At 40.5% G+C, this 15557-nt stretch overlaps 1 protein-coding gene across 1 annotated transcript in view; it reads left to right on the top strand.

Moving 5' to 3' along the window:
• insra (insulin receptor a) overlaps window positions 1-12835 on the top strand; it is a 75246-nt gene extending 62411 nt beyond the window's left edge. Inside the window, exons 9-21 of the mRNA XM_080861776.1 lie at window positions 981-1148; window positions 2745-2943; window positions 3126-3406; window positions 3915-4054; window positions 4577-4736; window positions 5525-5624; window positions 5723-5787; window positions 6250-6479; window positions 6768-6878; window positions 9532-9691; window positions 10070-10199; window positions 10472-10606; window positions 11285-12835. Coding sequence (XP_080717902.1) covers window positions 981-1148; window positions 2745-2943; window positions 3126-3406; window positions 3915-4054; window positions 4577-4736; window positions 5525-5624; window positions 5723-5787; window positions 6250-6479; window positions 6768-6878; window positions 9532-9691; window positions 10070-10199; window positions 10472-10606; window positions 11285-11642 — 2237 coding nt within the window. The 3' untranslated portion in view covers window positions 11643-12835. The remainder of the gene's footprint in view (window positions 1-980; window positions 1149-2744; window positions 2944-3125; window positions 3407-3914; window positions 4055-4576; window positions 4737-5524; window positions 5625-5722; window positions 5788-6249; window positions 6480-6767; window positions 6879-9531; window positions 9692-10069; window positions 10200-10471; window positions 10607-11284) is intronic.
• The last annotated feature ends 2722 nt before the right edge of the window (window positions 12836-15557 follow it).

Below are 15557 nucleotides of genomic sequence, written 5' to 3'. Positions count from 1 at the left end.
AGTGCAAGTTTTCATCTCAAAGAGAGTAGAGAGTCTCAATATAGACTCATAGAGAGAGTCATAAAATAGACTCGTAGAGAGTCTATTTTATGTAAATTCAGATTCCTGGTGCTTTTAATATGTGTACATTGAAGCGAGATGTTCCTAGTTCATTAAATGTGAGTGAGGGGGAAAAATGAATAATCAGTAGAAAATTACAGTGAAAATAGTCAAAACTGAGTTTAGACATTAAACAGACGGTCCTTTGCAGCAGATAACCACAATCTTCAATAACTTCGAAACTGTTTTAATCTGCTGAAACGGCAGCTGCTGTTTGGGATGCAACAGGCCTGTGTTGAGCAGAGTGTACAGGGTGCAGAAAAGCCAAATGTAATGTCCCCATAAGTATGCAGGTTCTCAGGAGCTTAAACTTAGCTGAGTTATGGTCCTGCAGATAGCAGTGCTAGGTGGTGACACGGCCTGGATCCAGCTCTTTAATTTATGCACCAATATATGGAAGAACATGGTGTATGTTGTCTGTCTTATTTATTCATTCTATTATGCATCTATGTGATGGTAAAATAGTGGAAAGACTAATTTCCTCCTGGCAAATTTCAGAGAATTCACAAATACAGGAAGAAAGTAAATATAGAAAAGTAATTTTTTTTGGCAGCAATTCTGGTAACAGGTCATAGTATTCACGTCCCGCAAACAGCCATCCATGTGTTGATAAAACACTCTGGGCAAAAAACAAAGATTTCCCAAATTTGGGAGTCTGACTATCTAGGGAGATCATGAATGACTAATTGAACACATCACTAACAATGAGTAACAATCTCAGTATTGTTCTTTTAATGTAAAGTCATAATTTAAGTATTTATTAAGTCTTCTGTGTATTTCTGAACTGCACTCTTGGGATAAATAAGGCGATTTATTACTCGGTGTGCTTAATATACGTGTTGCTTCATTTTAATCGGCTACTTCTGTGATTTTCCCCCCAGAACCGTCGGTACCGCTGGACCCCATTTCTTCCTCCAACTCCTCCTCCCAGATCATCCTCAAGTGGAAACCTCCCAATGACCCCAACGGCAACATCACTCACTACCTGGTCTTTTGCCAGCGTCAGCCCGAGGCCAGCGAGCTTTACAAGTTTGACTACTGCCAGAAGGGTTAGCCACATTGTTTGTGGTCATTTTGTGTTTGTGCGTCTGCTTCTGTGTCCGACACGCTGAATGCTTTTCATTAGCTCGGGAGCTCGTCTCAGTTTAAGGCTCTTGACTACTACAGGCTGCTGCAGTCTACTCGTATGACACAGTAAATATTTTGTGATGTAATTCTTCTTGATGGCTTTTGTTACCTTGAAGAAAGGAAAGTGCTGTGATAGTTTTATTTAACCTAAAGTGTATTTATTATGGCAGGGCAATTAACTGAATTTTATCTATAGTTGTTGTTTTGCTTTTCAGTTAATTTGAAAACAGATATCTATCTTGTCACCATCTTAACTGGCAGGTTCCTCTTTGTTTTATTGTGCCGGTCTCTACAGATAACTCCTGTGCAAGTAGCCCGACCAGTGAGAACACAATGGCTTCACTTTCAGCACCTGAAAACAAATAACTAATAGATTTGCTGAATCTATTTTCAGAATAATGCTTTTGTTTTGTCTCATTAGCCAAAGGACCAGTGACCTTGGGTCATGGTGAAACGTATATCCACATTTCACTAGAATCACTAATTCCCCTACAGTTTTGGTAAGAATTTGATCAGACTTGCACATAATAATAGGTCTCCACGATAGGTTCAAAGTTCAGGTTAAATATGTCCAATAACCTCTGAATTTGAATGCACTCTGCCCCAGATGAGCTACTACGTCATTGCTGTTCTGGTATTGAAAATCCAGCTTTTGTCTTTACAGCCGTGTGAGGGAGTCTTAACAAGTTTCCGTAGGTGAACCTGCACAAACATCATTAATGGTTGTTGTACTACCCTTTCATTTGTGTCTGACACTTGGGGTCTCTCCCTCAGTCCAGTGCAGGCTCTATGCACCAGAGCTGTTTGTTAGCTGATGACTTGGGACTCATTCCCTCTCCACGGGTTCATTATCTCAGGAAGCCACTGTTTCCTCCATCGGCACCTTTGGACCTCCTGTGGTGAAGGCAAAGGATGGAGGAGACCAGTGGATGAAAGACAAACTGAATAATCAAAAAGAAAACACACTGTTTAAAATATATTTTAAATGATGTTCCCAAAGGAAATGAGTCACCCAAACCAAAACACTGGCCTGTTTTTTCTAAAAGTCACTAAACAAGGAAATGAAATTGAGTAAAGTTGTGTCTTTTGTTAGGGCTGCAGTGCATAACTGAAACTAAATGAAACGTGGTACTAAAACAGCCATATTCTTCATCCACTTTAACTCCAATTCAGGAAGACTTCATATCTTAGTTGATTTATTTTGGTCGTAGCCCAGCCTGCATGTGTGCCTTTCCATCACTGCCCGTCTGTGTCAACGCAATCGCTCCTTTTTTAAACTCCCATAACGCTCGCTCATACAGAGATGGGAGTCTGCAGGGAGGTCGTGTCACTCGTAATTTATCTCCAGCAGAGAGAATGAGGACCTGGGGATGACAGTGACAGACATGCCACCGGGGCATGGGGGGTGCGAGGGGTTGTGCATAAGACTGTGTTGTGTATCCGTGTTTATCGCACCTGTCATCCCAAACTGCCTGGCTGAAATGCATTTTTATTCTCTCCTGACTACGTGTCACTAGGGATGAAGGTGCCATCACGACTGCCCACTCAGGTGGACAGTGACGAGGAGCAGAAGTGGAACCAGACAGAGGAGCAGGGCCAGGGGACACGATGTTGCGCCTGCCCCAAAACCGAAAAGGAGCTCAAGAAGGAAAAAGAGGACTCAGAGTACCGCAAAACCTTTGAGAATTACCTACACAATGAAGTCTTTGAGATCAAGTAAGACTCCTGACAACAAACCTGCACAGGAACAATAACAGTCACTAAAAATGTCCTATGTTTGTATGTTTGTTTGTTTTATTGGCCTGACTTTTTAAATCATTTTTAAAGGGTTGGATGCACATAACAAGTAATGTGGTTTCTGTGTTTGAATAACTTTAAATTTGACCTCTGTCATCTAGACGCTCGAGAGACCGGCGTGATCTGAATGGCATCGCCAACCGAACGTTTTCCTTCCTAACCACCGCACCAAGCCCTCGCGCGGGTACGAGCATCCCCGAGGATGAGGAAGCCTTTGAAAGCACCAAGACCGTGGTCACCGTCCATGCCAAGGAGTCCACCATTATCTCCGGCCTGCGCCACTTCACCAGCTACCAGATCGAGGTCCATGCCTGTAACCACCCAACCGACCCGGCGCGCTGCAGCATGGCGGCGTATGTCAGCGCACGCACAATGCCTGAAGGTAAAGAGGCATTGCTAACGTTACCAAGGAACTTGGTTATGTAGGTCTGTGTAATAAACCCGGATCTCTTTTAGCTAACCTTCTTCTGACTCGCTCCTTGTTGCAAATAGAAAGTTTGAAAAGAAATGACCATATTTGGGATTTCCCCTCTCTGGGACATCATACAGAGCCAAAAGTAGTAAAAACCTGTGTATAACAGAGTGTTTAGCACAGAATGAACCCCTGAGCTTTTCTCTGTGAAGGTTCTCAGTCATCCAGGTCATCGTAGTCAAAGGAGCTTGCAAAGAAAAGCGCCTGGACTTCTTTAAGTTGCTTGAAGACGGATGAGAGGTGAAACGTCTTCAAGCAACTTAAAGAAGTCCAGGCGCTTTTCTTTGCATGCTCCTTTGACCCCTGAGCTTTTGGCTCACAGGAAACAGTTTTTAATATGAGCAGCTCATCTTTTATTTACTCCAAACACGCCCAACTCTTCACACAAATATGACTCATGTCGTTTTGTTCGCCACAGACAAAGCCGATGACATCTTGGGTCTCATCAAATGCGAGGTGACAGAGAAAACAGTACACATCACCTGGATGGAACCGCAAGCCCCGAATGGGATGATCATCCTGTATGAGATCAACTACAAGAAGCTGGGTGACTCTGAGGTGAACATGTCCACAGGCTTCCACATCTGCATGCACATTTGTCATGGCTTTACTGCCTTAGTATATGTAATAGTTTGAATCTTGGATGGCAGAGTTCATTGCAAGTTCATGCCAATGCAAATGGTTCTTACACCAAGCAATTTTTATATTCCTCTTTCTCATTAAACATAATGACTTTGGCTTTCAATGGAAAACAATATAGAAGAAACAAATTGTTCAGCTTAAAGCTCACCACGCAGCACAGACGGCTAAAAGCAACGTTTATTATTTGGTCTGTTGGTCTCACTAATGTCATTTGGGAGATAACCTTAATGGAGGAGTAATTTTAACGATGCACCATGTTTTAGTTGCTATAGAGATCAGTTAGTCAGAACATCTTGTTGATGCTGGTGATTTTATTTGTAGTGCAAAACAAACCAAAAGAGTAACAAACTTGTTTTTAACGCACAGATATGAAACAAAATGAGTCTAAATTAAGTTTTAAACTTTCCAAACCTGAACGGCCGCGTTGTTCCTCCGCAGGAGCTGCACTACTGCGTGTCGAGGAACATGTACAAAGCGAGTCGCGGCTGCAGACTGAAAGTGATGCATCCTGGGAATTACACGGTGAGAATCCGGGCCACCTCACTGGCTGGGAACGGATCATGGACCGAGCCCACGTACTTCTACGTCGAGGATCCAAGTAAGTAGACAGAATGAGTTCAGACATGGTTTGTCTACGGACACCTTCTGTTTTCTGAAGGCATGTGTAGACGGGTTTGTCCATTTATTACAGTCTGATCTATATCACGTTCTTTGTAAAACATGATGAAAATGTATGTTTTCTTCTTGGCTATCAGTATATTTTGATTTATGCACTAATAAGAAAAAAAGTAATCTCTCTTCTATAAACCTTGGCACTCTAATGTGCCAGCAAAATTAAAACAAAGATTTTGAACTTAGCTTTATGGAGTGTTTGGATATTAATTTACAAATATAAGTAAATATAAGTTTCAGCATGGTGACTTTGCTCTAGTCTTGCCTGATCTGACCAAATCCTGCTAAATCAGTTGTCTATTTTAGACACACAAAAATAATCTAATTGGCCTGCTGTGCACACAAAATTATAAAAGCTTTCAAAACCGTGTTTAATAAAGCACCTCCTGTGGTCCTACCTAAGAAACCAAGGTGCTTATATTAAATTTTATACAGTTTGATGTTCTTATTTTGACCTGCTGCTGAAAAAACCCCTCTGAGTACAGCTCAGAAATGAGTGTAAATACAAATAAATGCAGAATTTTAACTTGAAAACACGCAGACAGACACCTGGCATGACTCAGTCTTCTTAAACCAAATCAAAAGCTTGTACTTGAAGCAGATTAGGATCACAGAGCAGCATATTGATCCCAGCTTAGCAGGTTTATTGTGTGCAGCTTGTTTTTGTTTTTCACCTGAAATTTGACTCACTGTCCGGGCGGACTTGTTGAACAGGCGATCCTCTGCATGTCGTCAAGATCGTCATCGGGCCCGTCATCTGCTTTGTCCTGGTGCTGTTTGTGGCTTTGGTAGGCTTCGTCATGTTCAAGAAAAGGTAAATATCTTTCACATCCGGCTCATTAGTCATTCTCTTATTATTCGACATGTTACCAGTGTTCTTATTAAGCTTGTTTTATTTTTTTCTCCTTTTAGTCAAACCCAAGGACCCAGCGGGCCCATCTATGCCTCTTCAAATCCCGAGTATCTCAGCACTGATGGTAAACAGGGTTTGGGTCTCCTGTCAACAACAGAATAGTTAATGATTTTAGCTAATTTAAGGGATTTTGACAACTTAGTAGCAATTACACATCAGCGTTATCAGCGATTGGATCCCCTGGTTTGTGATTGGCTGGTGAAATTGTTCCTGGTGGATCAACTATTAAACTAACTGTTGCACCACGACATCTCTGCAGGATCTCATTAAATTAGTTTTGTTAGCATGAATTTAATTGCTGCTGCATTTTCTACTCTCACTTGCAAAGATTTAATCCAATAAGATCTACTATTGCATTAGTTGATAAACATTATTTTTGGGGTTTCAGCAGTACAACTAATGAAATTTGGATTTAATTTCATAATGTTATTCACATAGTTTATTTTATTTTATTATTAGTAATGATGGGCATGCCTGTTTTCCTATGCATTTAAATGTTTTTTTCTTTCCCTTTTTCTTTTTGCAGTGTATGAGGAAGATGAGTGGGAGGTGCCCAGGGAGAAGATCACCATTTTGCGGGAACTGGGTCAAGGCTCCTTTGGCATGGTCTATGAGGGCATTGCCAAGGACATTGTCAAAGGCGAGGGTGAAACACGAGTAGCGGTGAAGACGGTGAACGAGTCGGCCAGCCTGCGGGAGAGAATCGAGTTCCTGAACGAGGCCTCCGTCATGAAAGCCTTCAGCTGCCACCACGTGGTAAAGAGAAGCAACATGTTTTTCTCATGTTGTTCATGAGCAGAGGACATTGATGGTTTTGGTTACTGGCGATGTGTAAAAGTTTAAGGTGGGGTTGGAAGCAGTGGGCCGTAGCTGTGTGTGTGTGTTAGCTGTTATTTTTGAGTATTTAGAACAGAAAGTACTAAATGTACTAAAATCAGAGCTGTGTGAAAGGCAAGCACCTGCTTCACCTGCTGACTTCTAATTCCCGTTTTTGAAAAAACTAAACTACATTAAGATGAAAATCCCCATGTTTCTATCTGCCAGGTGCGTCTGCTGGGTGTGGTGTCTAAGGGGCAGCCCACCCTGGTGGTTATGGAGCTGATGACCCACGGAGACCTGAAGAGCTTCCTGCGCTCTCTGCGACCCGACGCTGAGGTAAAACATTAGTTTGAATTATGTTTATTCTTCTTTTATTTCAGACTGTACTTCTGGTTTCTTTTCTTCTTTTCACTTCTGCATTTTGTGAGTATAATAGGCAAACTAGGCTTAGGTTGCATTTTCTTGACTTTATGCAAAACAATCTTTTATAACTGGATGCGGAAATTATTTTTACACTGAGCAGCATAAAAGCTTTTAAAGCGTCATGTTTTAATTGGGCTAATTCTGCTCAGTCGAGGAGCTATTGCTGCTCTTACTGACACATTAGGCTCTACTTTGGTTCTTAGTGAGGTCTTATCTAGAGAGGTGCTTTAAAGATACATTCAGTTTACTGCAAAAGTGCAGATAAACAACACTTTAAATCCATCAGTGTTTAAAGTAAGCAGCTGTTAACAAAGTTGGAGTCATAGGGTATTTTTCCTGGTGAAACATCTGCTATTTTGTTTCCAGTCAGATTGTTTTGGACTAAATCACATCTACAGAATAATAGTGTGTTACATCAGAGACTGTGTGCACAAATATGGATCAGTTTATGTGGCATTAACACTGAAGCCTTCAATATCAAAATCTGCATTTTCTTTTAATACATGTTGAGGGGGCTTCTGTGTACAAAGCGATGCGGCGCCTTTTTAAGTAAACATGCAGATGGCGTTTTTGTTAGAGCAGAAGCAGGGCTGAGCTGCAGGATGCTGACAGAAGGTTTTAGCAGTAAAGCCAACTGAAAACATGGCAGCTGCCTTGAAACGGGTGGCTGGTGTGTTGGGAGCAAGGTTATAATAATTCACTAATCTAAAAACTAAAATGACTTAATATTGATTTTCTTGTTTTACTACGGTGACCTGACCAGACCTCAGAAAGAGAACAAGTCCAGAAATTTACTTTTTATTTTTCTAATTTTCATAAGATTAAAACACATCTCATTGATCCATCTTTGTTTATTTTCTTTCAGTTTTTAACTTGAAGATGTTAAACTGTGTCCGTTCTCTGAACTATTGTACTTTAGTTTTTGCATTTTTTTTAACTTGTGAAAAGAACATCATTGATCAATCACAGAGTTAACAATACAGTATGGTAACAAAAAATGTATGTGTGTTCAGTGTGCGCACTTTTGCCTTTTTAGCTGAGACGTGTGCTGGATGAGGATTTGGGACATAAAAGTGTGTTTGGGGTTTTTTTTTAATCAGAAACTGTTCAGTTGGCTACATTTTTCAGGCATAGTTTTGAGAAACAGTGTAGTTAACACAACAAACAGTGGAAATCTGAAATCTGCTGTATGGCTAGATAATGAGTCAAGTGTTTGTACAATATTTTGCTTGGTTGATCTTCAGTCTGATATCATGAAAAACTACTACTTAAACTGAAATTGAACATCTTTAAGATTAAAAATGTAATTTGCAATGAGTAAAACTCACTCTGGAAATTAAACTGGAACTAAATTGATTAAACTAAATTGAATTCAAAACTAAGAAAACTGCAAAAGTGTTTCTGAACTGACATGCTATGTTTGTTGACATCTGCACAAACCTCATTATTTTTCTGATAAGTTCTGAGTGTTCAAACTGAAAGTCGAGCCTGTGTCGGGGTGTTATGTTGTGTAACCGTGTACGATGTGTTATCTTGTCAATAATTTACCTAAAGTGTAATAATATAATGACTGTGCCTAGGGCTGCTCGATTATGGCAAAAATGATAATCATGATTATTTTCACTGAAATTGAGATCTCGATTATTTTACGATATTTATTTAACAATAACAATGTATTGAATAATGACTTTAAAGATTGTTAAAAAATAATATAAAATAGTGTGCAAATACTGATAACAGTGCAAATGTCTGCAATATAAAAAATAAATGAAAAATGTAAACATCTATGTTTAGTGAACTTTGCAGTGTTGCTCTGTGGTGCAGCTACGACACTGTAGCAAAGTTTACACACTATGTCTACTTGATCCATGTCTGACTCCGCAAACCCATAATGTTTCCACACCACTGCAGTTTTTTGTTTTTTTACCTCTCTTTTCAACCAACGGCAGTCACTCTCCTCTCCAAATAACTTCTGCTTAGCTTTCCGAGCTTCCCTCGGGTCCTCTTAATCAGCGATCCCCAACCCCCGAGCCTCGGACCGGTACCGGTCCGTGAGTCGTTTGGTACCAGGCCGCGAGAGTTGAGGCTCCGGTGTGAAATGTATAGTTTTCAGGGTTTTTAAATCGGTATTCAGAGTTATTTTGTTATCGTTTTTATCGTTTACTCGGTTTTCCTTGGTCTTTTCACGTGTGTTATGAATAAATTTTCTTTTTTTCAGTACCGGTACTAGTTTTACTTTGTTGTATTTATCCGCGACACCTTAAAGGCGGGTCCATGAAAATATTGTCGGGCATAAACCGGACCGTGGCGCAAAAAAGGTTGGAGACCGCTGCTCTTAATTGTTGTGACACGTGTTCGAAATGCAGAGAGGTGCGCTCGATTTGCCACATGGAGCAGCGTGAGAGTAAAGCACAAGGGAGGGGCTAATAATCTACTCAGTCACTTTAATGATCGTTGAAAGCCCAGATCGTAATCGTGATTAAAATTCAATTAATTGAGCAGCCCTAACTGTGCCAAACCTTTTGTTGGTGGATCAGAATTTCAAAGTCTGTCTCATGTTCCTCAGAATAACCCTGGCCGTCCACCACCCACTCTGAAGGAGATGATCCAGATGGCTGCTGAGATTGCGGATGGCATGGCTTACCTCAACGCCAAGAAGTTTGTTCACAGAGACTTGGCAGCCAGAAACTGCATGGTAGCTCACGATCTTACAGTCAAAATAGGAGGTAAGAATTCATAAAGTAAATGGGCACAAAAAACTGCTTAGATTTTGGTGCCTCATAGTGGAAGCATGAAAAGCCAACAATGCACTGTCACACTGATGGGTGTTTATATTCAGTCATCAGACATTACTAAGACAGTATTCAAATCCACAGCTTTAGGTGCCATGTATTGACTGAACAGGTGTGAGCAGAAGCAATGGTAATGGCACCCTTATAATTAAGATAAATTAGATATATCCTGATTACAAAAGGGAACTTCACAAGGTTACACAAGCTGATATCACAGCAGATAGTGAATGTAAAATAACAACCACCAGATCTTTCTGATAATTGGTGCAGGTTTGGCTGTAATTTGGAGTCTGATTTATGTTTTCCTTCCAGACTTTGGTATGACCAGAGACATCTATGAGACCGACTACTACAGGAAAGGAGGGAAGGGTCTGCTGCCCGTCAGGTGGATGGCACCTGAGTCTTTGAAGGACGGCGTCTTCACTGCACATTCAGACTGCTGGTTAGTGACACGTGTGAATTTTAGACTCCATCTCCTCCTTCATCCTTTACTTCTCACTTTTGAAACCATCCATGTGGAAGTTTTAAATATATGACAGATATTTAGGCGACATGGGAGCAGACAGCATTGTTTATCAGTATCACCTGCACCTGTCTGCACTCTGTCTATCTGTTAACAGCATCAATCATGTTTGCAGGCAGATTTATTCTAGGGTCTAATTGCTGCGTTTTCATTCTCCTCATGTCGTTCCCTCTTCTTCGCTTGTTTACCAGGTCATTTGGGGTGGTGCTGTGGGAGGTAAGCACGCTGGCTGAGCAGCCGTACCAGGGCATGTCCAACGAACAGGTCCTCAAGTTTGTCATGGAAGGAGGCTTCCTGGACCGGCCGGACAACTGCGCTGACAGACTGTGAGTATGATCACGGGGATTTGGTGGCTACGCACTGAGAAAAACAACTTCTCCTGCTTAAACTACAAACTGTGTCAAAACACTTTTAAGCAGTTATTTCACAAGTCCACAGTCAAAAGTTGAACTTTATTCAATTTAGATCACTGAGATTGGAAGTGAAGCATAGGATTTCATGATGTTCATAAATAACTATTAACGATGTGCTAAAATACATTATAAAATGGAATGTGCAGGGTGCTAAATCTGAACTCAGCTGTGAGAGCAAATATGTAAATATTTTTTTAAAGAAAAAAAAAAGAAGCTGCTAACAGATGTACAGTTTACTTTTTAGTTTCCTAAAACAGCTGGGCAGAGCAGTTTTTAGCAGGTGTTGCTTAAAGTGTGCTCTCAGGGTGGCCATATTTTTAGCTGTTGATGTCTGAGCATTTGCTGCAGCAGGACAGTGACTCAAAATAATCAGTGCACATGGACAACAGAGGTGAGGGGAAGGGAATAATATAAATCAGGGAGTTGGTTTTGTTTTTAATGTTGTTTATTAAAAGGATAATATCGTATCTATGAAGCCTGATCAGGTGAAGTTGATTTGACTGAAATATTCTTAACAGAACAACCATAAGTACATTATAAAAATAAAGATGTAGACAGTTCAGCTCCTAATCTCCCCGTCTCATCCTGCAGACACAACCTGATGCAGATGTGCTGGCAGTACAACCCCAAGATGCGTCCCACCTTCCAGGAGATCATCGAGATGCTGCGGGAGGACCTGCATCCAACCTTCCAGGAGGTCTCCTTCTTCTACAGCGAGGAGAACAAGCCGCCAGAGAGCGAGGATTTCGACCTGGACATGGAAAACATGGAGAGCATACCACTGGACCCCTCGTCGTACTCGCAGAGGGAGCAGTGTTTGGACAGGGACGAGGCCTCCTCCATGGGCCTGAGGGGCAGTTACGAGGAGCATCACATCCCGTTCACACACATGAACGGGGGAAAGACCAACGGACGAATACTGGCCCTACCACGGTCCAGCCCCTCCTAACATACTGTACACATCCCACACAAACTCATTGATGCTATAGATTTAAATATATTTTTGTTGTTTTTGTTGTTTTATATAGCTCACACTCAAACACTCTCCTCAGCAGCCCCTCAGTGCATATCTCAGGACCTTATTTTTCTCTTCAGATGCCACAAACACACACTACAGCAAGTCCAAGCTCGGACGCCAGAAGACACTTTTTGTATTTAAGGATGAATCTCCTGTGTCTCTCTTGTTCATGATTGTAGGTTATATACTGTATATAAATATATATATATTGCCAAGTTTGTGCTAGTCTGGGTGGATATTCGATTCAACTGTGAAACAAACTCTTGACAAACAAGAAGGCTGCTAACCCCACTGACCCCCCACCCCTAATTCTAGACTCCGTCTCCTCTCCCTTATTTCATCACAAGAGTTCATCCTGAGTTTTTGGGGAAAAGAGAAAAAAAAGTGCCCTTCTATTTTGTCTGTGGCCTACATCACACATCATGGAGCTGCGTCTGAATCTTTGCACGCACACGAAGACGAACTGAAAAGGAAAGCTTCGGGAGCTCCCTGCTGGATGGTCAGAAGCGGCCCATCCTCGAACAAACTCTTATTCACTGGAGAAGCTGGCTGAAGCAGCCTACCTCCTCACACTCTGCAGTATTCCAAAAAAGGCACACGGGATACACACAGGACGTTTGTCGGGTTCTGTTTTTTAATTTATATAATGGTCTTTCTTTTTTGTTTTCTCCTTTTTCCCTACTTATTTTTGTTTTGGAGTTTTCACACTTATAGCTGAAGGATATTTAAACTGTTTTCAAAAACACGTTGCCGAACGAGTTCCTCAGATTGACCAATAGCTGCTTCGTTGGTATATTTTAGGTGGGTATAGAAGATAAAAATATATATATATATATATAAATGTTATATTGATGTTTTTGTACATAGTTGATGTCAATTTTGAGGTATTTCCGGTCATAGAAAATGTTTTTACATGTTAGTCTATTACCTTTATTTTTTCTAATCCAGAAAATCATACTAATTAGCTTTTTTGGACTCATGATCAACCAACAGCACTTGGTCTTTTTACTATGTGATCTATGTGATGCCCGGGGGAAGGAGTGTGTGGCGTCTTCGGCTTAAGATGTTTGCCCGTCATATCAAGATCAAATAAAATAGTGCTGTAAATAATGCAGCGAGATGCATTTGTGAGTAGGCTCTGCCACTGCTTGTCTTATTTTTCCAGCATGTTTGTGTTCACAAAATGGTTATGTGTAAATTTGATGTTTGTGTTTTTCCCCAGTGAGTACAACACATCTGAAGCATTTTGTTTACCTAAAAAATATCATATACATACACAGAAGTTAGTTTACATACAAAGTGGCGGCTCTGCGTTACTTCAACACTTGATGCCATGATGTTTCTGGGTGTCTTTGCCATAGCAACAAACACCTGTCACTTACAAAGCAACCTAGCCAAGCTTTGGTTAGGAGTTGGCTATCTGTCTGTTACTAAACAACATGGTGATGATTAAACTCTCCTTCACTTTGATGCTGAACTCCACAGCCGGCTACCTCACGCTCTACTGATATATTTCTAACGGGATTTGATTGGCTGAATCCGGCTCTTTTACCAGGAGTGAAGAAACAAATCTACAATTCAGCAGCATACGACTTCACCCCATTCAAAGTAGAGATGGACCGATCCGATATTAAGTATCTGTCCGATACTGGCCTAAATTACTGGATCGGATATCGGAGAGAAATAAAAAATGTAATCCGATCCATTAAATATCAAAAAAGCACCTCACAAAACTTGCGACATGGCGTAACTCGGCTCATAACCGTAGCGTGTTGGAGCAGTATGCATCACGTGATAGAGCGGCTGTGGCGTGCGAGATCTGTTGTCTGGTTCAGCATTTGGAGCTTCGCTACCAAAGTGGCATTTCATCTCCGAGAAAGTTATCCCAGAGAGAAGTAAAGCAAGTGTGTAAGTTCATCTCTGAATGTTTGTAAAGCATTCCAGCATTAAGCTCAACAACCTGAACAGCCTCTTCTCTCTCCTGCTGCCACTTCAATCGTGAAACTGATCAATGATCAGCTTTTCTGTCGCGAGTGTATGTCTCTCATGTTTGTTTATCGGCCACTTCGCGCCAGAAAGAGGAAACCAGCGGCTGAACAACAGCAGCACGTTTAAGCTTGATAAGCTGTTGTTAGAATTTATTTAATATTACTTTGTACACCACGATCTTTTTCTACTTAGCTGACAGCTGGTAACTGTGCAGGGGCGGATCTAGCAAAGTTTAGCCAGGGGGGGGGGGGGGGGCGATAGGGCATTAACAGGGAGAAGGGGGCACAAAGAAATACTTTTCTTTCTTATTCTCATTTAAAATGTCTAGTTTTTAATAATTATCTGAATCTTACACCCAAAGTTTTAATCTGATGTAAAATGTATAGAAGTCCATTACTGTATATAGTAACTGTTAAGTCTAATATACCTTAATATACACTTTTTCCTTTGGGAAGATACCATCTGTGCAGTCTGCACTTCTGTTGAAGAAAGATGTTGAATCTATTTAATTATTCTTGAAAAATAATGGATTTCTGTGCATTTTCTTTCACACTGAATCAAATTAAAGTTGATTACATCGATTAAGCATCATGAGGTGGAGGGTGGTTCCCAATTTCTTTTTTTTGCTGGGAGCTTGCAACCCTATTAATTAGGTTGCTTATGATATCACTATGAAATATTTTGGGTACATTGTATTTTTTTGCATACAGGTATAACAGAATAGCTTTAGTGTTTGTTTGTTTGTTTGTTTTTAACTTGAATTTGAACTTATACAAAATGCAGCAAGATATTACAAAAACAGTTTTAATTAAAAAACACTATATCAGATTCATATCGGTATCGGCCGATATCCAAATTTATGATATCGTATCGGACATAAAAAAGTGGTATCATGCCATCTCTAATTCAAAGCAAATGACAGTAGAGAGCTGTGAATTCTCATTACATGTAAGATCAACCAAATCTGAAAAAAGTTGCCACCTTACATCATCAAAATCAAATTGTTTGTGTGGTTACTGAAGCAATTCAACAGTTTTTCCCTCAAAATATGAAAATCTGCAGTTAGAATTATTTTGTACAGCATTTTTGCTGGTACTAAGTAATTACTGTAGTTAGCCAGATGGAGTTTTCAGGACTCTTTCCCCATTGTACACCCACCAGGGTAATCCTTGTTTCTTTTCTGAACTGAGCGGTTTATGATATTTCAGGCCTGTTTCTAGAACAAAATGATTAGGTATGGATCAGAAATTTTTGAGGATAATCTCTCCCTGTATAGCCTACTTCTCTTTCCTTGGGAGAATGGCTGCCAAACTATGTCTTTAATGTTATATATTAATATGTCGAAACATACTTCATTAGGGCTACAAGTGAGTTTGTCAAATACTAAAAAATGTTGATGGGGGAACAGTTAACGCTTAAGTAAAAACTAACCAAATCCACTTTACACTTTTTCCAAGTGTCACTATTATGGAATATATCATTTTTACAGTAGTAAAAAAGGCACCAGTCTATGGTCTGTGACTTCTTTCTACCTACATTTTGATACCAAGATTCATAGCTGGAAGGTAAAATTTTGCATCAAGTGTACATGAGTTAGTGCTGTGTAGCTGACCTGGCACTTCTACTCCATGTCTGCGTGGGTTCTCTCCAGGTACTTCAGCTTCCTCTCACACAGTCCTCAGACATCGAATTAGGTTGTATGGTGATTCTGTTAGGCCTGTGGCATATTGGCAACCTGTCCAGAGTGCACCCTGCCTCTCACAGCTTATGCTGTGACCCTGAGTTGGATGAATGGATGGATCGATCTGCTAAATAATGTAAAACTGTACTTGAGACTGAATTGTGTTTTGTTGTTTA

Source organism: Rhamphochromis sp. 'chilingali' (assembly GCF_963969265.1).
Source record: "Rhamphochromis sp. 'chilingali' genome assembly, chromosome: 16".
In the NCBI taxonomy this organism is placed as follows: Eukaryota; Metazoa; Chordata; class Actinopteri; order Cichliformes; family Cichlidae; genus Rhamphochromis; species Rhamphochromis sp. 'chilingali'.
The sequence above is the reverse complement of the archived record's forward strand: the minus strand, read 5'-3'. Positions and strand labels throughout refer to the sequence as shown.